We start from the raw sequence: 23,617 nt of genomic DNA on the forward strand, positions 1-23,617 counted from the left end.
GGCACAAATGTGATACTGATAGTTGACACAGATTCAGAACCATTCATATTTCAAATTCTAAGTGATATTCCATTGAGAACATGAGCTAAACCCATTTGACTAGCGAGAACTCAACTCTCAATTTGATTAATTCACTCCTATTTCACTCATTTTTTCAGCATCAATACCTATATAAGCATCATTATTTGCTTGTAAAAGTTGCATATTGTATCAAAAGTATACTCACGGCCCTGTTAAGGGTTATGTTTTCAAAATGCATATTGTTGTTTGTGGGTGACCTACTGACCACTGGAGGTTGGTGGCACCTTAATTGGGGAGGACGGGCTCGTGGTAATACCTGGAGCGGAATCAGTGGAACGGTATTAAATACAACAAACACATGGTTTCCAGGTGTTTGATGCCATTCCATTTGCTCTGTTCCAGCCATTATTATAAGCCGTCCTCCCCTCAGCAGCCTCCACTGCTACTGACGTTTCCATAACCAACAGTTACAGAGGGCTTTACACGGCTACATCACAGGGCTTTACACGGCTACATCACAGGGCTTTACACGGCTACATCACAGGGCTTTACACGGCTACTCACAGGGCTTTACACGGCTACTCACAGGGCTTTACACGGCTACATCACAGGGATCGACAAACGGAAATGGGATAGTGATCGTTTTGAACTAACTGGACTGTTGTAGTGATAAGACCAGAGTTAAACCAAATTGTTTCAGTAACAGTCTTATTGGACGGGAGATCAACCTGACACCGCCTGTCCTGTGGAATACAGGTGAAGGGCATCATTCAGAGGAGGTTGGTGGCACTTTCATTGGGGAGGACGGGCTCTTGGTAATGGATAGAGCGGAATGGTATTAAACACATGGTTTCCATTTGCCGTCATCGCCTCAGCAGCCTCCACTGGTGTACACCTAGCTAAAGAGTAAGGGGTTAATTCAATCCGTAGTGCTGAAGATCCGTGCTGTGGCTCAACTTAAATTGAAAGGTCATTTCCAATTGAACTGACATATGCAGCATTTACCATGAATGCGGGAACATTACCTTTAAACTTCTAGAGCGCTGTAGTGCGGGTCATCAGTGCTAGGGATTGATTCTATACAGTATTTAATACACTGTTATTCAACACAGTCTTTGTGACACTTATCAGACACAACGGGACGCTAGTTACACGACAGAGAGAACTTGCTATGTGGCACTGAAGAATTCTCAGACTGTAAGCAATTTTTGGTGTAGCAATATCATTTTCAGAGATTATATCACTTCTACCTGGAAAACAGGCAAACGATCATAATTATTTAGCATAGTTTTGGCGAGAAATATAACGCCAGGATTCAGTACAATTCTCCTTCTTAAAAGGGGTCCAAAACACACATCTGTCCTCTGTGTGTTTCCTAGGTAACCTGCAGCCAATAGGAAACATATTTGTTTCCCCATAAAATACACAAGGAGACTTTGTAGGACAGTCAAACATTGGTCTTTCTCCAGTCCCTCAAAGGTGTTACTCTGCATCTTTAGATAAAGCATAACATAGTTAGCTTGTCTGCTGTAATCATTCTGACAGGGAAGTGCTTTTAAATACTGTATGAATGCTGCATAAATATAATGTAGTAGGCTAGTTCTCAAAAAGCAGCATTGATCGTCATACATAATATTTAACCCCCATGTGCAAAAGTACTGTAATGAAACAGAAGTTAGTTGTGGGGTTTCTGTGGATACCTGTTGGCGTGAGTAATATAAGGGCTAGATTCAGATCAGTTCTGCCTGTCGGAGGTGTAACTGCGTTGGAGCTGTCGAATCAGCAAGCGGCTCCTGGCGTTATACCCATCGCGGACATTGCCATTGGATGTGCCGAGTTGGATTCGTAATAACCCCATGCAGCCTTGTTACAAGTTGGAACACTGGAATGTGCTGTAATCTACACCTCTAAGGCTGATAGAAATCCTCATTGTTTGTATTACTTCTGAACCTCCTAATGCAGGGGGGATTTAAGAACGGGTTTGGTTTTGTGACAATGACGACAAGAGCAGCTGCTCACAGATTTGACAGTTCCAACGCAGACACCTCTGATATCGCCTAAAGAAAAACAATGAAACAGCTATGGAGCAATTGTCAGTTATCGCCGGTTAAGGCTGGAACTGACTGAATCTGGGCCTAACAAGTCTTCTTGGCTAGTTCTTTTCCTGTGTCAGTTGATCCCATCGAATAAAGTATTTTTCCCTCTCTGATCCACCCACGCGCTGACATTTCCACGTGGTTGGGCAACTGACAAGCCATCACAGGGGACTGAGTCTAGACCTGTGTCCTGGTACCACAAAGCAGCAACACACAAAACCAATACCATTACCAGATTCACCATGACCATCCTCTCCAACTCAGCATCTCTTCAGAGCTTCAAAAAAATGTTCTCTCCCACCTGTCTCCAGTCCCAGCCAGGGACCAGTTAATCAGAACAGGACCAGGAACAATACAATAGACCTCCCCCTGTTGTCCTCATATACGTCACTCTGTCCGTCCATACCTGCCAGCCCTCCTGTCCTTCCTGTCTGTTGTGGCTCAGACCTAGACCAAAAATGGGCCTGTCTGACCCTGTGTGCGGTGTTCTACCTCCTCAAATCCCACCTCAAACCTGCTCAGACCAGTTTAAACCAGCCCAGACCAGTTCAAACCAGCTCCCTGCACCTTAGGAGACATAGCCTAGCACAACCAGCAATGGTCGGCAGTACACACCACTGTCTGTGTCCGCTTTGACTGGAGTCAATACCACACATCCATCCCCCTCTGGGTTACTTGGTCTTGGCTTTGCTTTCTGGTGTTGCTCCTCCGTTGGATGCAGTGGGGATCTTGGCAGTTTCAGGTCTCTTGGTGGCGATTTCGGGGCAGGTTTTAGATTTGGGCGGGGAGTCAGGCTCCCAGAGGAAGAACTCGTGCAGGAGGGTGTTGACACTCTCGGGACACTCCATCATCACCATGTGACTGCCTTCGTTGATTATCTTCAGGAAGGCCAGCAACAGGATCTGAGCGGAGGCAGGGAGGTTAGATTAGGTTCAGGTTTTATGTTTTAAAGCTAAGCTTAGAGTTAGGTTTAAAGCTAGGCTCAGAGTTAGGTTTAAAGGTAGGGTTAGAGTTGGCGTTAAGGTTTCCCACTCACCTCCGCCATGCGTTGATCTTCCTCTATGGGAACAAACTTGTCGTACATGCCGTGCACCAGCAGGATGGGCACTGGGATCTCTGCATGATAAACCTCGTCGCCCTCTGGCCAGTACTGACCACTCATCATGGCACGCAGCACGAAGGAGGACACGTTGAAGGCATTGTTGTCTTTCAACAGCTGCTTCTCCTTCGCACCCTGACGGGCAAACCCAGCCCTGACGCAGAGGAGAGGAGCATAAGAAATCATACTTGAACAACATACAGTAGACTGAAAGCTTTTTGTACAGAAGTTTGACTGTATTGAAGTAGGCCTGGGAGCAGAGGAGGCTCCCCAGAGGAGGATGGGGAGGACCATCCTACTTGGTAAATGTCATTTTAAAAAGTTATCCTTTTCAGATAAAACTTTACAAAATATATGTCAACAAATAACTGATTAAAACACACTGTTTTGCAATGGTCTACAGTAGCCTCAACAGCACTCTGTAGGGTAGCACCATGGTGTAGCCGGAGGACAGCTAGTTACCCTGCTACATTGACTTCAATCCAAACCATGGTTCTCACAACTATCCATAGACTTACACAGTAATTATGACAACTTTCATCCTCCAACCTATCAGAGCTCGTGCAGTATGAACTGACTTGTTGTCCATCCAATCAAAGGATCAGATAATTATTTGGTACTGAAAGCATAAGCTACAGCTAGCTAGCACTTCGAAAGACAATAGTTGAACAGTTTTGAACAAATACATTTTGAGAGAGAGAGAGGGAGATGTTTTTTGTATTTTTTCTTCTTCTGAGTTTACCTTTCACTTCCCTTTTGCCCTTTTGGTGGATCCCCTGTAAACAGTTCAGAAAATGCAAAAATTCAAATCTATAGTTGACTTCTGGAAAAACTCAAAAGGGGGTAAAAACAAGTGGAGAGGGGAACTGTTTACAGGGGATCCACCAAAAGGGAAGTGAAAGGTAAACTCAGAAGAAGAAAAAATACAAATACAAGCTAGCTAATGCAACTAATTTAGCCTACTCAACAACCTGACTCAAACAGAGTGGAATGCTATTTATGTTAGCTAGCTGGCTAAGGCTATCCAACACTGCAAGTCAAGGTAAGCTTTTCGTTTTATAAAAGTATTGCCACCGGGGTAACTGCTTGCTGTACACTGTACTGCGTGATTGTACACATGGATTGGATTGTGGGTTTACTAATGCATCAGGTCTAGTTTTCGCCTAAAATGACATACCCAAATCTAACTGCCTGTAGCTCAGGCCCTGAAGCAAGGATATGCATATTATTGGTACCATTTGAAAGGAAACACTTTGAAGTTTGTGGAAATGTGAAAGGAATGTAGGAGAATATAACACAATAGATCAGGTAAAAGATAATATAAAACATTTTTTTTGTACCATCATTTTTGAAATTCAAGGGAAAGGCCATAATGTATTATTCCAGCCCAGCTGCAATTTAGATTTTGGCCACTAGATGGCAGCAGTGTATGTGCAAATGTTAGACTGATCCAATGAACCATTTCATTTCTGTTCAAAATGTTGTATCAAGACTGCCCAAATGTGCCTAATTTGTTTATTAATAACTTTTCATATTCAAAACTGTGCACTCTCCTCAAACAATAGCATGGTATTCTTTCACTGTAATAGCTACTGTAAATTGGACAGAGCAGTTAGATTAACAAGAATTTAAGCTTTCTGCCAATATCAGATATGTCTATGTCCTGGGAAATGTTCTTGTTACTTACAACCTCATGCTAATCGCATTAGCCAATGTTAGCTCAACCATCCCGTGGAAGGGACACCGATCCCGAAGAGGTTTAAATTATTAATTAGCCAGAGCTGCCAACTCTCACGCATTTGACCCTCTTCACATGCTACACCTCTTATATACACACTACATGACCAAAAGTATATGGACACATGCTTGTCAAACATGTCATTACATAATCATGGGCATTAATATGGAGTTGGTCCCCCCTTTGCTGCTTCAACAGCCTCCACTAGCTGTTGGAATATTGCTGATGAGACTTGCTTCCATTCAGCCATAAGAGCATTAGTGAGGTCAGGCACCGATTTTGGGCAATTAGGCCTGACTCGAAGTCGGCGTTCCAATTCATCCCAAAGGTGTTCAATGGGGTTGAGGTCAGGGCTCTGTGCAGGCCAGTCAAGTTCTTCCACGACAATCTCAACAAACTATTTCTGTACAGACCTTGCCTTGTGCACGGGGGCATTGTCATGCTGAAACAGGAAAGGGCCTTCCCCAAACTGGTGCCACAAAGGTGGAAGCACAGAATTGTCTAGAATGTCATTGTATGCTGTAGTAAACTAAGGGGGCCTAGCCCGAACCATGAAAAATAGCCCCAAATCATTATTCCTCCTCCACTAAATTTTACAGTTGCTACTATGCATTCGGGCAGGTAGTGTTCTCATGGCATCCGCCAAACCCAGAATCATCTGTCGGACTACCAGATGGTGAAGCGTGATTTATCAATCCAGAGAACGCGTTTCCACTGTTTCAGAGTCCAATGGCTGCGATCTTTACACAATTCCAGCCAACGCTAGAATGCGCATGGTGATCTTAGGCTTGAGTGCGGCTGTTCGGCGCCATGGAAACAGTTCTTGTGCTGACATTGCTTCCAGAGGCAGTTTAGAACTCGGTAGTGAGTGTTGCAACCAAGGACAGATGATTTTTTTACACGGCCCCGTTCTGTGATTTTGTGTGGCCTACCACTTCGCAGCTGAGCCGTTGTTGATCCTAGAGGTTTCCACTACACAATAACAGCACTTACAGTAGATTGCGGCAGCTCTAGCAGGGCAGAAATGTGAGTACTTCAGTAAGGCCATTCTACTGCCAACGTTTGTCTATGGAGAATGCATGGCTGTGTGCTCGATTTTTATACACCTGTCAGCAACGGGTGTGGCTGAAATAGCTGAATCCACTAATTTGAAGATGTGTCCAAATACTTTTGTATATATAGTTTATCTCCCGCATAGAAAAGTGCTGCTTTCATTTTTCTTATAAGTCAGTGCGTTAACTTTTTAACTGTGCTGACTCCAAGTTGTTTTGAAATCGGAGCGCCTGAGCCTGTAATGCAACATCACGTGTGGAACCGCTTTCATTGTCCTGTCTTATCACAGCACTGTGAACCGCGGCACATTGAAGCATATGATAGGTCTAGTTATGTAAGGAATCAAGTGGATTGGATGCTCTTTTTTTTTTTTTTTTTTAAACACTCCTTTAAAATGCTGAAAGGAGAGAGTATGTTCTCCGCTGAGTTTATACAACTGTAAAAAGAGCAGCACGGTAGAGCTGTTTTATGTACAATGTTATCAACAAAATGAGGTTGCTGCTAGTCCCGTCCCTATTGCAGAATGCAGCCCTTTGACAGCATGTACTAAAGTGGATTTAATCATCACTTGCATTGGTCTCCTCGTTTGGTGATTGGCATTTAGACTGTGGCAACGAAAAGGCAGCAGACAGACCTACAGTAGGTTTTAGCATGGAGGTTTGGTCGGGTTACCTGATGTGTAACTATGAAAATGATTTTTCCAAACAGATTGTGAACCCAAAAGTGTTTAATTCTAGAGGGGGGGGGGGGGGGGGGGGGGAATAAATATTTAAAACATTTGGTTTAGGGGCAGATTTATGTAATCTTGTCTAAAGAAGATTCTATTTACTTGATTTAGTCTGATCAGGGGAATCGCCATCCTTAATAATGGCCTACAATATAGGGCAATTAGTGTGCTTGTCAGCAAGAACACTACTGGTAATCCACTTCTTCCCAATTTTGCCAGTATAATCACATATTGAAATCTGATATGCCTACTTGTGTCGTTGAAAATGAATTATATGAGGCTATGTATTTTTGCAGCCGTTCATGGACGGTTTTGAATCAGTCATACAAATAAGCATTTTGGACATTTTTGTATTGTGCAAATGCTAGGAAGAGATGGTAGGGGGGCTCACAACTCATAAACACATCACATCTTGATCACAAGATGATGGCAAACGATCTCCAACTAGTAGACATGAACCAGCTGAATATTGATCTCCAACTAGTAGACATAAACCAGCTGAATATTGATCTCCAACTAGTAGTCATAAACCAGACGAATATTGATCTCCAACTAGTAGACATAAACCAGCTGAATACTGATCTCCAACTAGTAGACATAAACCAGCTGAATATTGATCTCCAACTAGTAGACATAAACCAGCTGAATATTGATCTCCAACTAGTAGACATAAACCAGCTGAATATTGATATTCAACTAGTAGACATAAACCAGCTGAATATTGATCTCCAACTAGTAGACATAAACCAGTTTAATATTGATCTCCAACTAGTAGACATAAACCAGCTGAATATTGATCTCCAACTAGTAGACATAAACCAGCTGAATATTGATATTCAACTAGTAGACATAAACCAGCTGAATATTGATCTCCAACTAGTAGACATAAACCAGCTGAATATTGATCTCCAACTAGTAGACATAAACCAGCTGAATATTGATCTCCAACTAGTAGACATAAACCAGCTGAATATTGATATTCAACTAGTAGACATAAACCAGCTGAATATTGATCTCCAACTAGTAGACTTAAACTAGCTGAATATTGATCTCCAACTAGTAGACATAAACCAGCTGAATATTGATCTCCAACTAGTAGACATAAACCAGCTGAATATTGATATTCAACTAGTAGACATAAACCAGCTGAATATTGATCTCCAACTAGTAGACATAAACCAGCTGAATATTGATCTCCAACTAGTAGACATAAACCAGCTGAATATTGATATTCAACTAGTAGACATAAACCAGCTGAATATTGATATTCAACTAGTAGACATAAACCAGCTGAATATTGATCTCCAACTAGTAGACATAAACCAGCTGAATATTGATCTCCAACTAGTAGACATAAACCAGCTGAATATTGATCTCCAACTAGTAGACATACACCACCTGAATATTGATCCATTAGATTTTTGGGGGTTATTTTGAGAAATTAATTGTTATAACTAGAACATTTTTAAACATCCAGCACCTGGGAAACAAAGAGAGAAAAAGTATTTTTATTTTCCACCCTGGTTATAGGCCTAAGACATGTCAAAATACGGAAATGAGCTTTAAAACTAGTGTTTTCCCGGGGGAGGACCCCGTCTAGGGGTTTTGCCAGAGGTCAATGAAATTCACAGCAAATCTCACTCCAAGATTTCTTCAAAAGGTGGCAGCCCAGGGTTAGTGGATATGGCATGACGGTTTGGATGGAGAGGTTTTTACGCCTGATCACAGACAATTGTTATATTGTGCACTGAAGTCCAGAAGCGAAGGGAAAAGGTGAGCGCGTGGATGTGATTATGCTGTATGTGGTTGCTATGAACGTGGACTGTGTGTGATCAGGGGTGTATTCATTCCGCAGATTCATTATTATTATTTTTTTTTTACCCCTTTTTCATGGTATCCAATTGGTAATTACAGTCTTGTCCCATCACTGCAACTCCCATACGGCACTGCGCCTGGCCTGCCACAGGAGTCGCTAGTGCGCAATGGGACAAGAACATCCCTGCCGGCCAAACCCTCCCCTAACCCAGACGACGCTGGGCCAATTGTGCGCTGCCCCATGGGTCTCCCGGTCATGGCCGGCTGCGACAGAGCCTGGACTCGAACCAGGATCTCTAGTGGCACAGCTAGCACTGTGATGCAGTGCCTTTAGACCACTGCGCCACTGGGGAGGCCATTCCGCAGATTCTGTAGCAAAAAAATTCTTCAGAATGAAACGGGGAGGGACCTAACTGAATCATTTTATTTGCAAATCGTTTTGCAACTGTTTGGACTAAAGATTACACCCCAGATCAGCTAGATGAAGGCAAAAGTGTGCAAGGTGGTATTGAATGCGTCACTGTCTGTCACCTTAATTGCTACAATTTGTCTCTCGACCTGTGCACCTACGTTATAAACTTTCCTTTGTAGGCTAGGTTAAAGCAACCTCATGATGTGTATAGGGCAAAAAGTATCATTGAGCTGGGTGAATGGAATATGAATGGCTGGGAGGGAAGGGGCACGCACACGCACACGCACACACACACACACACACACACACACAAACACACTGTTTGTTACTTGAGGAAGCTCCAGGCCAGGCAGGGGGACAGGCAGTGCAGCACACAGGTGGGCAAGTTGAAGATGGAACAGAGGCTGGGCTCCAGCGCTGTGGGACCTCCTCCGTTTATCATCACAACCTTGTGGACCTGGTCTGGGTACTCATGGGCCAGGAACGTACAGAACGACACACTACAGACAGAGACAGAGACAGAGAGAGAGACAGAGACAGAGTAATCAGATATCAGCCTGGGAGATCAAAAGACAGAGGTCCATTATGTAGTGTTCATTATGTGGCGTTCCTTATGTGGCGTTCCTTATGTGGCGTTCCTTATCTGGCGTTCCTTATCTGGCGTTCCTTATCTGGCGTTCCTTATCTGGCGTTCATTATGTGGCGTTCATTATGTGGCGTTCATTTTGTAGTGTTCATTATCTGGAATTCATTATCTGGCATTCATTATGTAGTGTTCATTATGTAGTGTTCATTATCTGGCATTCATTATGTAGTGTTCATTATGTAGTGTTCATTATCTGGCATTCATTATGTAGTGTTCATTATGTAGTGTTCATTATCTGGCATTCATTATGTAGTGTTCCTTATGTAGTGTCTGTAGCTAACACACTTTAGTCTTCTCACCCATAGGAGTGTCCAATGAGGATGTTCCTCTTCCGTGCGTATCTCTTAAAGATGGCCCTCATGTCCTCAGCCAGGGCGTAGAACGTGTACGCTGCCGCGATCTGAGGTGCCGAGCTCGCCCCGTGACCCGCCAGGTCAGGCGCGATGACCTCATAGCCCAGACGGGAGAAGAAGTCCAGCTGGCTGCCCCAGATGTCGAGGGACCCGCCCACGCCGTGCACGAAGAACACTGCCACGTCTGCGTGTGTCCCCTTACATGACGTGATCGTCCTCTCGCTGTCAATCACCACTGTGCGTTTGGGCTTCCGCCGCCGCTTCCGGGGCTGCTGGGTCAGATCTGGGGCTGATCCTGGGGTCGGGGCTGGAGATGTCGCCGCTCCCCCTGTTCCAACCACTGACCCTGTCTTGTCCGCTTTAGGGTCAGCGGTGGGAGTTGGATTGGACGATGGGTCTGCGAGCTCCACCTCCACGGTACAGTTGGGTTGTGCGTCTCCGTTCTGAGCGTGTAACAGCTCCTGTCTCGCCGCGTCGCCCAGGTCCTCTATCAGTAGCTGCCCATTACGGTACACTGTGATCTTCCTCTTACGGTGGACCCTTCCCCCCGGCCCCCTGGGCTCGTCCACCACCTCCCGCTCCGGGATGATGTGTCGGACCCTCAAGACACGACCCGGTTTGACCTCCACGAACTCGTAGCCGTCGGCGGGTTCCGAGGTTTCTATGGGAACCACGACGTTGGCCGACTTCCCTGTCAGGCAGCAGAGGAGGCCGTCCATTAACGTGGTCAACATGGCTGCCCTTGGAGGGAAACACACACCGACACACGCATGCACAGACACACACACACACACAGACAAAACACACATAAACATCTATTGCATATGACTCATGAGGGTAGTAATAATGTCTGCTGTTTTACCACACACACACACACACACACACACACACACAAACATATGCTCACAAACCCACTCACAGCATGCACACACAAACACACGCTGGTAGGATAATCCCTATTCTAAAGCCTTCAGAGGCAAGGTTAGTTTAAGTACCACAGAATAATGAACACACAATCTCTCAGCGATGGAAGAGTGACTACGTAGACACGTCGGTGACTAGTTAAAGCTTGTCAATCTTCCTTCAGACGTGGCTTATTATAGGCTCTTATATGAAGCTTCTTCCTCTAGCAGGGCCTTATGGGTATTCATAGAAAAGGACAGGAATAGCCCATGGCTGAGTTAAAGCCGGCTACAGTGTGACAATGGGTACACTCGGTGTCTTCCAGAATCATTTTCGGACTGTTAGAATCGGATTATGGAAAAAGTTTTTGGGGGAGTGGGACTACTCTGAATGAAGTGAAAATTACATGCATTCACACATGCATGTCACGTACGTATCGTTTATTTTCACCCAACTTTTAACCTAAATCCAATGACATGGTGAAATGATTTGTTGATTTCAAGTTGAATTCACGTTAGTTGACAACTCAACCAAATATGAATCAAAACTAGATGTCTATGCCCAGTGGGTATGCTCTTTGTGCAAATACAGACTGTTCAACCTCAGCCCTACTGTGGTTGGATAAGGAGGATTATAGTAAAACATTTCACATATCATTCCTCTCCTCTCCCTTTTCGCTTACTTCCACTTCCCACACAGTGCTGTGTGTTTTGTGATATCTGTAGGCCTTGATGTCTGACACATCAGGTTTGAACATCCTAAATCCGGGACAAGGTTTGCCTTGCTAGCAAACGGGTCCCTGGCCTTGACTACTGTGGTGTTGCCCTCCGTTTTCTCTCAGTGTATTTTCGGAAAGGCCAGAACGTAAACACCTGTACTGTGTTTAAGACGTAATAAGTTATTATATACGAGTACATATATAATAGCTTATTATATATCTATCACAGATCATACACCTTACTGTTAATAAGTAGTCATGTCAGGTCTCAATTGAGGTAGAATATACAGTGCCTTCAGAAAGTATTCATACCCCTTGGCTTATTCCACATTTTGTTGTGTTACAGCCTGAATTTAAAATGGATTATATAGATTTTTTTTCTCAATTGTTGCACATTTATTGAAATAAAATACAGAAATATCTCATTTACATAAGTATTCACACTCCTGAGTCAATACTTTGTGGAAGCAGCGATTACAGATGTGAGTCTTTCTGGGTAAGTCTCTAAAAGCTTCCACACCTGGATTGTGCAACATCTGCCCACTATTTTCAAAATTCTTCAAGCTCTGTCAATTTGGTTGTTGATCAATGCTAGACAACCATTTTCAGGTCTTGCCATAGATGTTCTAGTAGATTTCAGTCAAAACTGTAACTCGGCCACTAAGGAACATTCACTGTCATCTTGGTAAGCAACTCCAGTGTAGATTTGGCCTTGTGTTTTAGGTTATTGTCCTTCATCTCTCAGTGTCTGGTGGAAAGCAGACTGAAACAGGTTTTCCTCTAGGGTTCTGCCTATGCTTAGCTCCATTCCGTTTATTTTTTATCCTGAAAAACTACCCAGTCCTTACCAATTACAAGCACACCCATAACATGATGCAGCCACCACAATGCTTGAAAATATGGAGAGTGGTACTCAGTATTGTGTTGTATTGGATTTGCCTCAAACATAACACTTTGTATTCAGGACAAAAGGCTAATTGCTTTGCCAATTTTTTTTCTCCTACCACTGTCACGCCCTGATCTATTTCACCTGTCTTTGTGCTCGTCTCCACTCCCCTACTGGTGTCGCCCATCTTCCCCTTTATCACCTGTGTACTTATACCTGTGTTTTCTGTTTGTCTGTTGCCAGTTCATCTTGTTTGTCAAGATTACCAGCGTTTGTCCTGTCAGGTCCTGTCTTTTCCCAGCCTCTCTTTTTCTCTCCCTCCTGGTTTTTGACCCCTGCCTGTCCTGATGCTGAACCCACCCGCCGACCACTCTGCCTGACCCTGACTGCCGTCCTGTACCTTTGCCTCTGTTGCTGTAATAAACATTGTTACTTCGACACGGTCTGCATCTGGGTCTTACCTTATCCTGATAACCACAACTATTAAACTGTTTTAAAGTCACCATTGGCCTCATGGTGAAATCACTGCGCGGTTTCCTCCCTCTCCGGCAACTGAGTTAGGAAGGATGCCTGTATTTTTGTAGTGACTGGGTCTATTGATACACCGTCCAAAGTGTAAATAATAACTTCACCATGCTCAAAGAGATATTCAATGTCTGCTTTTTTTATTTTACCCATCTACCAATAGGTGCCCTTCTTTGCGAGGCATTGGAAAACCTCCCTGGTCTTTGTGGTTGAAACTGTATTTGAAATTCACTGGTCGACTGAGGGACCTTACAGATAATTTTATGTGTGGGGTACAGAGAGGAGGTAGTCATTCAAAAATCATGTTAAACACTATTATTGCACACAAAGTGAATCCATGCAACTTATTATTGTATTATATGTTTCTTTACTCCATGTGTAACTCTGTGTTGTTGTATGTGTCGAACTGCTTTGCTTTATCTTGGCCAGGTCGCAATTGCAAATGAGAACTTGTTCTCAACTTGCCTACCTGGTTAAATAAAGGTGAAATAACTCATTTTTATTTTTTTATGTGACGTGTTAAGCACATTTTTACTCCTGAACGCATTTATTCTTGCCATAACAAAGGGGTGAATGCTTATTGACTCAAGACATTTCAGCTTTTACTTTTAATTAATTTGTTAAAATTTCTAAAAACATCCTTCCACTTTGACATCCTGAAGTATTGTGTATAGGCCAGTGATTAATATTTTTTGGTTTCAATTTAATCAATTTTCAAATCAGACTGTAACACTTTTTTCCCCCAATAAGTCAAAGGGGTGTGAATACTTTCTGAAGGCACTGTAGATTAACATAGCATCCTCCTGCCTAAAAGACCACCTCCTTTTCCTAGCAGTCTCCCTCAGTCTCCCTCAGTCTCCCTCAGTCTCCCTCAGTCTCCCTCAGTGTTCATAATAACTGGGGATAGAGAAACTATGACTTTAATATTATTCAGAATTCCAGTGGCGCCTGAAACCCCCTCAGATATGTCTCGTCACAAAACTCTGAATGACAAATCACTGAGTGGGACCTCTTACATTAATCCCACAAACTGCAACCGTGGGCTGTTTTGTGGCTTGGCACAGATTTTTGTTTTGAAATCACTCCTACGCGTACGCTGTGGATCTGTTCCCGATTTAATTCATTTTGCTGATGTTGACATCATTCATGTGGTCTTATCTGAATTACATGCTTACAGCAACGAGTGTTCAGAGAAATTGCCACCCACTGTCTTGGCCAATAATGCTGTTATTTATGATGTACCCAGCATAACATGCATGAAACTGCCCACAAATAGCAAAAATCACACATTCTTATCGTACACATCCAAATCATCCCACTGTCTACCCACTGAGGAACAAGAGCGAACACTTTTTGGTAACTCCAGGCAATTTCCTTCCGAGTCAGGAATTGGGTCAAAATCTCAGTTTGGTCTATCAGTGATATGCTAATGTTGTCACCCCTACAAATTGGTCAGTAATATCTGCAAGGCTAGCAGTAGCGACACACAGCATTCCTGCCAATGGCGTTGTTAAGACAGTGTTACATAAGCCCAGACCAAAGGGTAGTCATCCCTGCGTAGGGATTGGTGCCCACGAAAGCCCATACATCATCAGACGTATTAGAAGTCACTATGGCCTCAGAGTGTTGACAGTCTCAGGCCTGATAAGGGTCAACAAACATGAACAACAATCCCTCTTCTTCTAAGAGGTGTGACTTCAGGCTTTCCTTCTGTTCTGTAAGATGCATTGTATTTCTGTACAGCAACGTTGGCATTCTTGATATCAAGGTGTTGATAGATCCAACTTCTGAGGATGCTGTCGCGTTCACGTGCTATTTGGAACTTTGAAATTTCCGACTTGCTAAATGGTTGTAGTTATAGACAGGCCGCGTTCAACCAGTTAGCAAGTGGCAAATTTCTGAGTTTCCTAGTTCTGACTGGCACGTGAACGTATACTCAGAAGTTGGATCTATCAACATCTTGTTATCAAGGATGCCACTTTTCTTGTACAGAAATACAATGCATCTAGAACAGAAGCATGCCTGTGTAGGAGCATACTTCCTTTAGTAGCCAGGGAAGAACCAGCCTTTCAACGCTCTTCACCACTAAAAGGTTAAAGCTACAGGGCAGTAGTCATTGTTGCAGGAAGGGTTGCTCTTTTTAGGTACTGGGCTTATGGTGGACAATTTCCATTTTATTGGGATGGAATGTTCTGCCAGAGAGCGGTTAAAGAGCTCACAGAAAACACCTGCCAGTTGCTTATGGCACACATTATTTTATTTCACCTTTATTTAACCAGGTAGCAAAGTTGAGAACAAGTTCTCATTTACAACTGCGACCTGGCCAAGATAAAGCAAAGCAGCGCGACAAAAACAACAACACAGAGTTACACATTAAGTAGGTGAACGCTGATGTTGTCTGGCCCAGGTGCTTTTCTTTGTTTTGTCCTTTTAAACATAGCTTCACCATCTTTTGGTTGCAGCTGAACAATTGTGTAACAGTGTGAGACATGTTAGATAGGTCAGAGATCAGCTTTTCCCTTTCAATTGCAAAGTCATGTTGGTCAAATCTACAATAAAAACTTAAGATTCTCTGCAGGTCAACACAGTCTTTTCTGGGGGGGGGGGACAGTTTGGGTGTTATTAAGGGCTGCCAGTGTTTTCACACCCCTCGAAGCATCTTTACAATCCTGAAAGAGCCTTTCCTTCTTCTCCTTGTACACTCTTATAGCCTGTTTCATCTGCATTTTTAATTTGGATTGAATTAGTTTACCCTCAACCTTGTTGCCAGTGGTAAATGCTATATTCTTTTCATTTAAAGTTGTTTTCAGGTCCTTTGTGATCCAGGGTTTGTTGTTAGAAAATAAATGTACAGTTTTGGAAGGAACAATCATCTCCTCACAGAAATGAATAGTCAGTGATAGCTTCAGTGGCCTCCTCAAGGCTCGCTCCCTCTGTGAACACACTCCTGCCTGCAGAGTCAAAGCAGCCCGCCAGCAGAGTCAAAGCAGCCCGCCGGCAGAGTCAAAGCAGCCCTGTAAGGTCTCACTGGTATCATTGTCCCATTTTCTGACCACTTTCTTAACCACACCTTGTAGTTTGGTACAATAGACTAGTATTAAATAAGATGCTAAAATCTGGTGTTCAGGCTGTAAATTCATGTATATCGTAAGCAATAGGTTCTGTACTAAACCAAGTTGACCAACCAAGAGAGAAGTCTATTTGGTACTAAAAACACACTAATTTCTAAATGCTGCTGAGAATTTGTTCCTTGTCCTCCAATGGACTGGTGTCAGCTGGAGGGTCCAATCAAAACAAAGCAACACTTCACTTGACCTATCGCTGGTTGACATCTTCAAAATAATCTATAGGATAAGAGCTTTGTCTTGAAAACAAATCATCCAAAAAATCTAGGTCATAAAACCAATCAAACACAGTTGGTGTGACATTAAACACAAAAGACACCCTAAAGGTAGCCTGGAACATTATTTTAATGACTATGTATTCATTATCTAGTTATATAATTATTATAAAAAATTACATTAAATATTTAGCATCCAAGCTTATTTTGAAAACCTCAACCAGGAATGTACAATATCATCTCAGTAAATACCATGCAATAGGGGTGTGCAAAGAACAATGAATGCCTTTACTGCTATTCAATGTTCTAGGACTCCATTCCATAGAATGGAAAACAACCGAGCGTGCGCAGACTGCGCACTGCCGGTCTGAATGGGGAACTGAACGAGCGTCTGACGCTACAAATACACAGCGAATACCAGCATGTTTATCAGCTTTTGTTCACCAGAGACATTAGATCAGCCATGGCACTTTACACACGTCATATCACATCCCATTTTGGTATTTGATTTATGCTAATTAAATTCTGAGAATGTGTTACGCAACTGGTTTAGCAGATCTGCCAATTTCCACCGTGCGTGTTCCTTCTTAATCTTCTGGGGACACAACATGCCATCATAATCATACAGCAAGCTTCAGACCCATACATTCTTATTTCTCAATAACGAAGACTCTTACCTTATTTTTGTCGACGTCCACAGGGGTACAATTATTAGACAATACGCTTTTTTCTCGTACACTGCGTCTTCGAAACAGGAGCTCTATAATCTGTTGCAGCCAATCCAATAAACTAATCTAATTTGAGTCTGCAGCACTGTTCTCAACATTCTCACCCGCTAGTTTACATGGCTACTACAATTTAAAAGAAAGGCGCGTTTATCAATTCCATTGCATCTTGAACGTGCCCGTAGACGCGCACGCCAGGTGTCTACATGTGCAAGTTTTTATCTATAAAGCGCACAGTTCACGTTTGTCCAACTGTTCCATACCCTCGTCCTGTATCCGCATTATGGAGCTGCCCCCTACCACTTGATTGACGTGCGAGAGAACCAGCTCTAGACACAACAGTGCCACCACCAGCCGACCAATAACACGTAGCCCCCGTTGCTACTAACGTGAGAAAATCTTTAATACATATTGGAATATGCAGCATACTTTGCGAGCAGAACTCTTCCAAAATATACCCCTGCAAGACGCATATAATTAAGTGTAGGTCTAACATCAATTTCTAGGTCATATTCTCCCTACAGCGCTGCACTGTGAATGAACCAGCCCAGCTGTCTCCATGGAGATGGCACCCTATACACGATACATTGGGAACAGTGTGTGCCACTTTGTTCACCTCCTAGCTGACACACAGCTGATACAGGGGTAAACAGTCCCTGATAAACAGTCCCTGATAAACAGTCCCTGAAAAGTACAATTTCAGTCAAAACTGCTTAGTTGTTTCCATTTACACTGGAACACGTGTGAAATTCTAAATGATAAAGCCAATCAATCCCATTGGTTTCCAAACAAGTGTATAGGGAAAATGCTACATGTTTCCATAATCATAATACCACCCTTCTTCCTCTCTCCTCATCCTCCTCTAGCTGACAACTGTGGCTGATGCAGTTGCTATTGGGTTTGTTGCTAAGGAACAGTTACCAGGGGATCCAGATGCCAGAGAGGCAAGACCAGGCAGACTCCCATAAACCAGCCGTCACTCAGAGACAGAAGTATGATGCCCTGGTAACGGCCTATTCACAGTCATGTTTCACACATAGGCCTACCACAGAAATGATCACAGACTGAGCAGCTACATAAGTCTCAAATAAAGTGTATACATTTGCTGCAATTGCATGTTATAGGCCCTACATCAATTTATTTAAACAGTATTATGGGATAGCTGTATACCATGTTTATTAACCTACATGTGTAATTAAAAGTAGGATATGCCATGGCCTTTACACAATAGCAGTGAAGCAGAGTGCCAATAGAGAGCGCTTACTTACAAAGCAAACCCATTTCTCATTAGGGTTAAAGCACATTCCATATATATGTTAGATCAATGAGAGAAAGGAATCGACTGGATGCATCACTTCCGTTCTTCCCTGCCATTATCTGTCAACCTATCCCACATTTTTGGGTGGAGCAAAAAAAAAGATAGACAGCTTTCTGTCCAATTACGATACGATATATTGCGGTCTTAGATCACGTGGGATAGGTTAATAGCCAATGGTTATGCTTGGGTTGAAGCTGTAAATACAGCATTTAGCTACCATCATGCTAAAGAGTTAGCCACGAAGCAAAGCAGTTTACATGTATTTATGGCCATGAGCCTCACTTTATGCGGTGTGTTTAATGATTACATGTGGTGTCATTGGACGCAAGACTGTTTACAACAGCGTGATTCCAATAACAAGTGAATGTGGAGGATTTCATAGAGCAACTAGCTAGCTAACGACTGTTAGCTCGCCAAAACAGTTAGCTTTGGCTAGCTACCTGCCATATTATCTATCCATCTGCAAGCTATCAGTCGGCGTCTCGTCGTGGGACACTAAAAAGGGAAAACCATGGATAAGGTAGCTAACTTAACGGCAAAACATTTTGTTTACAGAAGGCAGCTAGCTTGACAACTTAGTTATGGCAGCTTGGCTAGCTAGCTAGCGTAATGCTAGCTAATGTCATGATCTTATCATGTGGCTGTTTATCTGAGTTGTTTAATCGTATGATCTCAATTAGTTATCTAGCTTGCTATCTGTCTTCTTGGTAACATTTCATGTTTCCATTGAATACTTGGCTAGCTTGTATCTTAGCTAGCCAAAAAGAATAGCCAGAAAGAATCCACCAAACAGACAGACAGGGAACGCCCAGTGTCAGCCACTCATGGCATCAGCCCCCCGTTTCGAGCAGGGCAGGGGTGTACCCCACCCATGTCATGGTGACTTGGAGGACACGTATTCAAGAACGTTAGTGTTCTTTGCTTCTCAATTTGTCTAGTTTAAACCAAACGCTGTCAAATGGGCTATAGAGCATCCTTCATATTTAGCTAGAGGTCAACCTAGACATCCTGCAGGGCAGGAGGTTTGGTCACCCCTGAGCTACAGGATGGAAGATGCTCTGCAAAATTGTCTGTTTGGGTTCAGCCTACACCTTTACCCATAATACAACACAAACCGAATACTGTTCTTTTTCTAAAGGCGGATTTCTTAAAGGGTCTCCCCGTTTACAACAAGAGCAACTTCAGTCGGTTCCATGCAGACTCTGTGTGTAAAGCATCGGTGAGCACTGACTATTAGAACATTTTCCATGTAAAAGTGAAAGAGATAAGTCTTGCTCCATCTGAATCTCTATGAATTACTTTTTACAGAACCGAAGACCGTCCGTGTACCTCCCGACACGTGAGTACCCCTCAGAACAGAGTAAGTACCTCCATTCTTAGTCAAGAGGACAGACTTCATGAACATTCTTTTAATTTAGCTTTTCTTGGGAAAAATATACTGCTAGAAATAGAACTATGGGGATGAAATCTGAGTTTTGAAATTCTCTTTTACTTACCAGTTATTGTCACAGAGAAAACCAATATCCTCCTGCGTTACCTTCATCATCACTGGGACAAAAAGGTGAGGTTGATGGAGAGTTTGCGTTACTGAATAGATAGATGCTATCCAGGTGTGAATGTAAGGTGTCACAGACCAGGGCACTGGGAAGCATGGTCAGTCATGCTCACTCTTTAACGGAACATCAACTTTGTGGAGCAGGTTGTCAATCAGGTGTGTGTCCATGCTTTTAGTTTAGTGAGTGACAGTACTATATTTTCCCTCTCTGTTGAACAGAACGCAGCGAAGAAGAGGGAACAGGAGCAAGGAGAGGGAGGGAGTCCAGCACCTCCATGCAAAATCGCCAGGACAGATAGCCAAGAGATGAACGAGGATTCTTAGGAGTGTGTGTGTGTGTGTGTACGGAGGAAGCACACGGACAGGCCCACCATGACAGACATGAAGACAAACAATCTGAGAAAGAGTCCGCCCAGGTTTGGGAATGACGAAACATTATTTTTTCTTTTTTTTGTTACCTTTTGCAAAAAGCTTCCTGTTAGGTCCAGTGTTGTCGTCAGCTTCACTGCCCAGCCTTGGCCTCATGGGGGCACTGCAACACCTTTCCACAGTTTGCTTCTGCAGACCCAAGTATACATTGTGATTGTGAACTGCTGCCTGCCACAACCCGGCCACCACAACAGGGGAAGAAACTACACCCCCCATCTCCCAGACTTGTGTTAATGTTCAATATGCATTATCTTCCATGATTCTGTTCTGAATTTGTGTGTGTTTTGAAGTTTGTGCTGGCTTGTTTTACTGTACATTTTAGGACTGAATTCTTTCATCTATTGCCCCCTACTGGTCAATAGGGGTAACATGACAAGTGACTCAACAGCTAACTAGCTTAGTTTGAATGTTTGCAGCTTTCTGGCAATGTATGCTGTTAAAAAGGGTATTATAGAATGGCAAGCCAAATTGTTTTAGTCACCAGGTGTTGACTACTCACTTTACCAGAATTGTTTGGAATTTGTTTACACTGTAATCGATGTACCCATTATGTATGTTTGTGAAGATCTCACCTTACCAGCACAACCAAGTGATAGCAGAGGTAGAGCAAAAAATAGAAGCCTATGTCAATATGAGGGGTGGCGAGAGAATGTTGTATTCAGTATGAAGACCTGTGTAAATACTATAGCCAGTGGCAGCTGTTAGATATTAAGATCTAGGCTTTATATTTCTCTAAAGAACATGACATTGCATCTGACTTTTGTCAAATAAATATATGTAGCTACATGGCTATAATAAGTATTTTGTGTAAATACTTATTATGGGGGGGGGTTGTGTGGAGAAGAGGATACAGGGATATATACCACAGGAGGTTGGTGGCACCTTAATTGGGGAGGATGGGCTCTTGGTAATGGCTGGAGCGGAATCAGTGGAATGGTATTAAGTACATAAAACACATGATTTCCATGTGTTTGATGCCATTCCATCTGCTCCATTCCGGGCGTTATAAGCCGTCCTCCCCTCAGCAGTCTCCTGAGGTATATAAGTAACAGACCACTGCCATGGAATGCATGAACAGAAAGGTGCAGTCACCATCCTGCCTTGTTCCAGAGATTCAGCTTGTACTGGTGTTGTACTACTGTGCAATACTACACTGAATTCTGGAGTTTATTCAGAATGCTGCAGATAGAAATGTAATGAAAAGAGCTGACGAGTAGTATCTGCTCTATATTATACATTTGTATGCACTTTTATGTTGGACCCTTCTGAACAGGCCCCAGACCTTTGTTAATGTTTACGCTGCCCAACAAAGTCACGGCAAGTCTATTTTCCCCTCCAGATGCTGCAATCGATGTGAGTTTCCTACTGTACTTGCCATTGAAGTGTAAAGACCTGCTCTACTCTTCTGCTAGACTAGACTGTTCTGAATATCCACTCTTTGCCTCACCCTGTTTTATTGTATATTAGGTCAAACTTTATTTTCAGCTTGGCTCCAATAAAAGCAGTGATCAAAAACTAATGTCCGTTGTCATGTTATTGAAACAATGTAAATTGTAAATTTGTTTCACACTTTTATATTTTGTGTGTGTAAACAATAATAACACATTTCAATTTAAAATTGTTTTATTATCTATATTTCAGATCTTACAAAAATATGACAAAATAAATTAAAAGAAATAAATAATCCCATTTCCCAGTATCATATTTTTCTTGAAAAGAAAACTTTTTTTTTTGTACAGTGGTACATTGGAAGAGCACATGATGTCTGGTCAGTTAGTGAGGCTGTTATGAAGATTTTTTATTTAGTTAGGACGGCATAAAGGGAAGGGTTCTACATACTGGTAGTAGGTGTACAGTACATCTCACCTCATCCACTTTTTACGGTCCAGTTAAACGACGAGGCTACAGTCCCCCTCCCCCGTCAGGCTATCCCATCAAACCAATACTGTAAAGTAACACTGCTTTAGAGACTGAATTTAGACAACTGTCCCAAACAATGTTTCATTAACAAAATTCCCTCTGCTCTCGTCTCACAACCATTCTAAGCATTTGTAACTAAGCAGTGCAGTGATAGAACATCAAAAGGTAAAGTCGTTCAGAGCACTTCCTTACAGTTTGAAGTTACATAGTTCCATTGATACTGACATGAGCCGTTTCTCTACTTCAAAGTAGCTCTGTCCGATAAAACCTAACCATAAGGGTTAACGTGTCGAGTGAGACCAAAGGTCATGCACCATGATGGCCGCTGACCCAACAAAGGCTGCATCTCAATAGTCTTATAACGCGGTCTTAGCTCTTTGTCTCCTTTCCTTCATCTGCACTGATCTGAAAAAGGAAGGACAGGTCAAAGCAAGATGTTAGTTGCCTGCTGGGAATTTGCTTTCACATGCTCAGTTCTTTTTGATCAGAGATGGGGAAATAGAGGAAGCCGCTCAGAACTATTAAGTTGTTAACCTGTATCAAAGGTGAAACAAACCCAGAAACCAAGCCAGTGTGTTCCAGAGGCACCGCAGGCAGGTGTACCGTGGATGATTGTTACTGACAATGGCCTACGACAGATCATCTAATCAAACACTTGTCTGACAGCATCTGCTTCACTACAGTAAATGAGAAATATCTCAATCGTGTCTCTCATCCGTGGCCTAGTTATTTGGCATTATTCACAAATTAATGATGATGACGATGACGATATTAACCAAATGGTTTCCTTATAATGACTTAATTGGCTGTAGAGGGAGGAGGAAATGTGATGATGAAATCAAACGTCACTCACTCCCACACAAACTGCTATTTCTCTTTCCTTATTGCCTTGAAGTGCCTTTTCAACTCAAATCCCATGTAACTACTACTTCTACCACAACTAGTTCAGTCAGTCAGAGATGTAACTACCACAACTAGTTCAGTCAGTCAGAGATGTAACTACCACAACTAGTTCAGTCAGTCAGAGCTGTAACTACCACAACTAGTTCAGTCAGTCAGAGATGTAACTACCACAACTAGTTCAGTCAGTCAGAGATGTAACTACCACAACTAGTTCAGTCAGAGCTGTAACTACCACAACTAGTTCAGTCAGTCAGAGCTGTAACTACCACAACTAGTTCAGTCAGAGCTGTAACTACCACAACTAGTTCAGTCAGCCAGAGCTGTAACTACCACAACTAGTTAAGTCAGAGCTGTAACTACCACAACTAGTTAAGTCAGTCAGAGATGTAACTACCACAACTAGTTCAGTCAGTCAGAGCTCAATACTTATTGTTG

General features: G+C 42.8%; 2 protein-coding genes across 2 annotated transcripts; one reads left to right on the forward strand and one right to left on the reverse strand.

Moving 5' to 3' along the window:
• Nucleotides 1-878: 878 nt before the first annotated feature.
• On the reverse strand, nucleotides 879-17,441 carry abhd8b (abhydrolase domain containing 8b). The gene is made up of 5 exons (XM_029708107.1): nucleotides 17,010-17,441; nucleotides 9,907-10,701; nucleotides 9,291-9,461; nucleotides 3,154-3,370; nucleotides 879-3,019 (listed from the first exon to the last, which is right to left on the reverse strand). The coding sequence occupies exons 2-5, from the start codon at nucleotides 10,692-10,694 to the stop codon at nucleotides 2,789-2,791; spliced, it is 1,407 nt and encodes a 468-aa protein (XP_029563967.1). The 5' UTR covers nucleotides 10,695-10,701; nucleotides 17,010-17,441; the 3' UTR covers nucleotides 879-2,788.
• Nucleotides 17,442-18,561: 1,120 nt separating this feature from the next.
• dda1 (DET1 and DDB1 associated 1) lies at nucleotides 18,562-21,875 on the forward strand. Its single transcript, XM_029708116.1, has 5 exons — nucleotides 18,562-18,895; nucleotides 19,514-19,594; nucleotides 19,684-19,735; nucleotides 19,875-19,936; nucleotides 20,150-21,875. The coding sequence occupies exons 1-5, from the start codon at nucleotides 18,887-18,889 to the stop codon at nucleotides 20,252-20,254; spliced, it is 309 nt and encodes a 102-aa protein (XP_029563976.1). The 5' UTR covers nucleotides 18,562-18,886; the 3' UTR covers nucleotides 20,255-21,875.
• The last annotated feature ends 1,742 nt before the right edge of the window (nucleotides 21,876-23,617 follow it).

The sequence above is a fragment of the Salmo trutta genome, chromosome 22 (assembly GCF_901001165.1).
Source record: "Salmo trutta chromosome 22, fSalTru1.1, whole genome shotgun sequence".
NCBI lineage: Eukaryota > Metazoa > Chordata > Actinopteri > Salmoniformes > Salmonidae > Salmo > Salmo trutta.